Source organism: Nicotiana tabacum, chromosome 3, assembly GCF_000715075.1.
Source record: "Nicotiana tabacum cultivar K326 chromosome 3, ASM71507v2, whole genome shotgun sequence".
NCBI lineage: Eukaryota > Viridiplantae > Streptophyta > Magnoliopsida > Solanales > Solanaceae > Nicotiana > Nicotiana tabacum.
Window position 1 is genome coordinate 15,323,240 of NC_134082.1, and position 6,406 is coordinate 15,329,645.

General features: G+C 33.3%; 1 protein-coding gene and 1 non-coding gene across 2 annotated transcripts; one reads left to right on the plus strand and one right to left on the minus strand.

The window, feature by feature from the left end:
• Positions 1–323: 323 nt before the first annotated feature.
• Positions 324–395, plus strand: TRNAK-UUU (transfer RNA lysine (anticodon UUU)). Its single transcript has one exon. It is a non-coding gene; the product is annotated as a tRNA-Lys (tRNA).
• A 1,241-nt stretch (positions 396–1,636) lies between these two features.
• On the minus strand, positions 1,637–5,122 carry LOC107780538 (actin-depolymerizing factor 2-like). The gene is made up of 3 exons (XM_016601092.2): positions 4,949–5,122; positions 2,200–2,465; positions 1,637–2,042 (listed from the first exon to the last, which is right to left on the minus strand). Exons 1-3 carry the CDS (start codon positions 4,949–4,951, stop codon positions 1,892–1,894), a joined length of 420 nt encoding a protein of 139 aa, XP_016456578.1. The 5' UTR covers positions 4,952–5,122; the 3' UTR covers positions 1,637–1,891.
• Between the last annotated feature and the right edge of the window lie 1,284 nt (positions 5,123–6,406).

The following is a 6,406-nucleotide window of genomic DNA, read 5'->3' on the forward strand; positions in this document are numbered from 1 at the left end:
TATTGTATAAGAATTTGTGGCAATTAATAATTGAAAAATGCTCCTATTAGAAGATGATTTTTCAATTTTTCGCTCTCACACACCTAAATGAACATGTGTTTAGGGGGGTCAAAGCTATCAAACTGCTAATTAGGAGCAAATATAGTTCAGATATATAAGAGAATAAAACTTATCAACCTTCCTTTAAAAATGCATTGGGATTTTTGCTACTGCTGCTGTGGATATTTAGGAATGATGACCATTAGGGGTGTTTAGTGTCTTTTTAAGCTGTAGATGCAGCTTTAATTGATATATAGAAAATGTCTTTCGGGTTTAATAACAGAGCCTTCTTAGCTCAGTGGTAGAGCGCGTGGCTTTTAACCACGTGGTCGTGGGTTCGATCCCCACAGACGGCGTTTTCATATTTTCCCCCACCTAACTTTTTTTAACTTCTCTTATAGCTTTTTGCAGAGTTCAACTAAGTAATACTTTTTCCTCTACAGCTATCTTTTCAGCCTTGCAGGGATGACAATAGGCAGCGAGGAACTATATATACTAATTCAACGGTCTGCAAAAGTTGCCTTCTAGTCATTATTAGCTTACAAAAGATCATTTGAGAACTTTAATCATTAAAAAGTTTTACTCAAAATTTGAATTACATTACATAAATAGAAACTGAAGGAGTACCAAATTTTTAGCCTTCCCAAAGCAAATTGCCATACCTAATACGCCTTTGAATCCAAACTGTCTGTCGTCTCTAGCTATATGTATACATTTTTAACCTACCCAAAGCACAAGATTTATTTGTATTCCATATTTCCATACTAGTGAGCTAAAAATCACATACCATCGCCATTAGATGTACATACGGTGGCAAACGGGCGGATCGGACATGGGACTGGCCAAAAACAAGTAATGCAAAACACAGTTAAATTATCTGATCCGACCCATATTTAATACGAATAAAAAAAAATTAATCAACGGAGTCCATGATTTCTTGAATATGATCACTTTTGAGAGAACTTCTCGTCTCTCAACTTGAGGATTGAGGAATATCGAATTTTAAGCTTTACAAATGTAAAAGTTAAACTCATTGGTTATCCATTGATTATCCATATTTTAGTGGATAATATGGTTCTTATCCATATTTGATTTGTTTTTAAACAGTTAATTATCCAACCCATTTTTTAATAGATAATATGAGTGAATAACTATTTTCTTTTATCCTTTGTCACCCCGAGATGTACATCATATGAGTCAAACACTCGACAATCACCACTCAACTCCCACTTTGGGACAAGTCTACATTCCCCAGAGTGTCAAACTTGAGAGAGCAGACAGCTACTGTCTTTATCTTATTGCTGTCTGCCACCATGGAAAGCTCCCTCAAATAATTTACTGATTGTTTTTCCAGGTAGTAGTACATGTTATCCTGTCAAGTGCTAAAATGTTCAATCCCCACCTAGTATCTAGTCATCACATCCAGAAAGAATTGGCAACAGCCCAAAATATTCAACCTCCTCCTGCCCTGTATTTAAAACAAAAACTAACAAAAATTGTACGAACAGAGACAAAAAATAGCAGCAGCACCCAGCCAGCATCATAACACATAAACGGATTACAGAAGGTGCAACAGGATAAGAAGAAACACACAAAATGAAAGAAGGAACAATCTGATAACAATTGTTAATTCGTACCAGCCCCAAAAGCTACCCATGACATAAGTTCCACGCGCAAACACCACAAAATAAGACCAAAACCACATAATGTCTACAGGATGACAAGCCTTTTAAAATAAAATTTGACAACAGACCAATATCATATCTTAGCCAGGACCCTGCCCCAACAAATATTAACATTTCTCTTCAACAAAAGTAAAGAGAACATCCAATGCTGTACTAGAAAACTTTATTTAGTTGGCACGGCTTTTGAAGACATCCAAACCCATCTCAGTTGGATCAGTTGCTTGCAGCTCAATCTGAATCCCATCCAATTCCCTCTTAAATCTATCCTTGGAACTAGCATAGATCATTTTGCTTCTAACCTTAGAGGTATCAGGAGACCTATGCAAAACACACAGCAACAATAACAAATATCAATAGTTAGTGCGCAACATCCAAAAAACAAGCAATAAAAGTATATTTTTTGGGATAATTACAAGCAATAAAAGGGTATAAATTCTTGATTAAAATTAGAATAATGCTAATCATTCAACATTACCATGCAATAAAGAAAATCCTGCTCTTTGGAACACTCTCCTTTGTCAGAAAGTCAAAATCATAAACAGCGTAACGACACTCATCTGCAGGCAGGTGTGTACAGAAGTCCTCATAACTTTCAGCCGGCTCACCAAGCTTTTCCACAATGACTTGCTTTTGCTTTTCCTCAATCTTGAATACAATGAAGCGATAAGTCCTTTTAGTTTTTAACTCCAAAAATTTCAGTTTGCAATCGTCGTGCACAGCCATGCCCGATGCAGAGTTAGCCTACAAAGAAAATCCGAGGTCAATCAATTGATGAGTTTCTTCATAATAATACAACAAACCAGAGGCACATCAATTCTATAGATACAACAACCCAGTATAATCCCACTTAGTGGGGTTGGGGAGGGTAGTGTGTACACAGACCTTACCCCTACCTTGGGGTAGAGAGCAATTCTACAGATACTAATACGTAAAAACAAAAATTAAAACAAACACCCAATACATGTGACTCAACCGACGTCAAAGCATAACTGGTGGTCTAAGATAGGTTGACAACCAGTATAAAGATAGTCGTCTATGATGAATCCTCTAAATACTATATCGCCTGAACAAAGCAGAATGGATATAAAGGATTCATATTTTGGCCCCAATTAATTTAGTAACGGCATTGATTGATTTACCCAATATAAAAGAACATGTTTTATAAATTAACATTGACACCTATTCTGTTCATGAAATTGACACCAAAAAATGAAAAAGAAAAAGGAGGAAACCAAAAAAGTACAATGCACAACAGATTTAAATTAAAATGTTTTTAAATGAACAGGAAATACAGTTTTAATTTCTACACATTTCCGATAAATGCATATGCACTAGCTAATGTACGACATCAAAGCCATGAAGTTTTTTCTTTCTTGAAAATGAACAGGGGCAATTTTTCAATTTTGGAATAAAGAAGCCGTAATGTCTGCGGGATATAATAGAATGGACTATTATCTCAGGTTGCTGGGAAATCATCTGGTTCATAACTAAAATCACTTAGCAGCTACAATGAAATCCATTATTTCTTAAGGGCAGTTCACAATTTAGTGGGACGGATGGTGAGAACAAGCAAATTTGACTAGCGGTTCTTCAAGTTGGATACCACACTTCAACCAAAATTGAAGATGAAGGACTCCTTTTTACCCACTCTGGATGACAGTCAACACAACTTTGCTAAAAATTACTGTGAACAAGATACATAGTTTGTATCCTGGTTTTACATTACAAAACAGGCCAATTGAATCACGAACCAAAGCAATGATTCAACTTCTGCAAATAATTCCCTGCTTAACAAAAACACATTTTTTTATCTTAATCACAAAACTATAAACACATCAACCCTCCATGGCTGTACCAAGAGAACAATCCACTCTCTACCTTTGCCTATTGTCTTGTAAAAGACACAATTTCCAATTATAATTATCTTACTAGTATTTTTCATGTAGAAAACCCAAATAGAACTTCCCAAATTCTCTGGAAAATGCCGAGCAATTGAACATACAGACAAACTAAGTAAGTATATACTAAAATAATTTCAAATTTCAAGGTAGCTAAAGTAAATACGCTAATTAGAAAAACCTCTAAGTTACCCAAGTATAAGCAGAGGCAGCTCTAGGAATTTACGCTAGTTACAAACTAAGATTGTGCCCACAATATGGTAAGCAAGTAATCTGTCACCTACACGCCAACTCCAAGTTCGCTCAATTCTTTCTTTTTTTGTCACGATGAAAATGAAAGGTGGTTCTCCGGGCCTATCTTTTGCTCCCAGAGATACCGGTTCAAGTCCAACTCAATAACTCATAAAAGAGTTTAAGTATCTATATATCAAAATCTGAGCATGTATAATAAGTGCAAAGAATGTAGAACTATAGAAGTAAATAAATGGACTTATTCATCTCCTACACGAGAAAAATATGTACAATAATAAACTTTATTTTCTCTGAGGCAATGGATTTTGAATATTTCAAAATTCAAGGGCGTTAAAAGCAAATGTGGGTAATAGAATAACCCTCTAATACCCAAGTACAACACGCAGCTTTAGGATTATAAATTAGTTGCCTGGTAACACTACACCCACAACTTTTTCGAGGAAATGAATATCGAGTTAGTAAGCATCTATATTTTTGAAAATTTTCAACTCCACAAACAAATTTTTGAAAATTTTGATCTCCACACACACACATAATGGTGATAAGTGTGCTCCTACATCCAGAAGCGGACCTAATGCATTAGTTATGGGTTAGTCCAACTCAATAGCTTTGGTTCAGACTTTATATATGTGTGGAAAAAATCCACTAAATTAGTATAAAAATTAGATCAAATCTTGGATCCGCCTGTGCCAACATCCTAAACAACCTGAATTAATATTCATACAAAAAGAAACTCAGCAATCAAATAGTCATGGATCAAACCAGTAAGACAACCACAAATCCCGTGGCTAAATTCAACCATAACTAAAACATTAAAATCCAAATTACAACAAATCCGATCCATCATCCATTAACTAAACCAGAACCTAGGGTTTTCGCCACGCACAGCACATAAATACTCAGATCAAAAAGCCAAAACAGATCAGCACAAAAAATAAAGCACTAAATAAAATAACACTTCCATCAGTAGATAAAATCAACATTCTTTTTGTACTAAGTTGAATTAGTATTACAAAATAGCAAAAATAAATAAAATAAAAAATAACAGAAATCAGAAAAAAGTAAAAAACTTGCCATGGTGAATCGAGATGATCGAAAGGATCTCACAGAAGATATTTTTCTGTTTTTTTCTTTTTTGTGTAAAGAGAGAGGGTTGAGACTAGAGAAGACTTGAGAGATATAAAAAAGGGGAAATTGTCCCAGAATTTTCCGAATTTTCAACCCTTGGTATTCGGTGGAGACCACCCACCCCCTACGTTTACCCCCACCCCCTACTAAATATCATGATGGCGGTCATACTTTGAAGCTACAGATAGTCGGACTAATAGTAAGATGACACGTGGTAATGTCGGAATGCCAGAAATGCCCTTTAGAATCAGTTGCTTGTCCAAATTGTGTTCCTATTAGGCGGAATAATGGTGTTCATGAAAACCCAATAATATTATGGTTTGATTCGGTTTTAGTTTTTTATTTTAAAAATAAATTAAATTTGGTTTGGTTTGATTTTACATAAAAAATAATTTTAACAAATCGAATCAAACCGACTACAGAAATACATATTTAAAACTTTATTATACATATACTTATGTATATTTTTACTTAAAAAATTTAAAATTTTATGGTAAACATGTAATCGTTGCATTTTTTATTGGCAGTATAGTTCTTTATCATTATATTAATCAAGTTCTTTGTCTTTATATCTAATTTGATAATAGTTTTACTTTGCTAAATTTAAGAATTTATTTCATGTTAAAAATAAATTATTTTTATTTGAGTCCTTAAATTACTCGTTACTATTTAATTCAATTATATATTGTCAATATATTTTGGTAAATGATAAATTTTCTTAAAGAATAATTGATTTTTTAGTGTTGTGTTAGAATATAGTAGGCGGAATATGTGTTTGGAATGTCTCGTATTTAAGGAAAAAAAAAGCTGGCAAAAAATTAAAATAACTGAAAAATCGACTAAAACCGATATAAACTGAACCTATAAAAATTATCAAATAGGCTCAAAGCTAAAGGGACAGTAAATCCAGAATCTAGATATGTTTTTCAGACCAGAGATAAAATATAATTTAAGTTATTCCAAGTCTTTTCATAATCATAATTTGAATCAATCAACGAGCATATAGAGATATTGCATGAGTCTAGGATGCAAATGAATATTCATGATTTCAAATACTTGAAAATCGACTTAATTTGTTTGATTTTCTTTTTGGAAGAAAGCCAATTCAGATCGAACCATGAATACTCCTATGTTGTATGGCTTAATTGTGCAAATTTGCATTAGGATTGTAAACCCGGCCTATCAATTCTATTTTTTATTTTATTTTAACACTTTTGCTTAATAAAATAATTATCTTAATAAATATTTGTTATCATTATTTATGCTTATATGGTGATAATTGAGCTGATATGTATAAAGACCGTATCAATCAGGTTAATAAAGCGTATGAATATGAAAAAATTTAAAATGAGAAAAAAATCACAAAAGAAAAAGATTAAAAAGGATAAAACAGTTGCTTCCTAA

Bases quoted from the DNA above. Each gene is read 5' to 3' on its own strand.
- LOC107780538 (XM_016601092.2), bottom strand. The intron at 2,043-2,199 runs GTAATGTTGAAT...TGTTTTGCATAG, and splicing joins AGGATTTTCTTTATTGCATG to GTCTCCTGATACCTCTAAGG.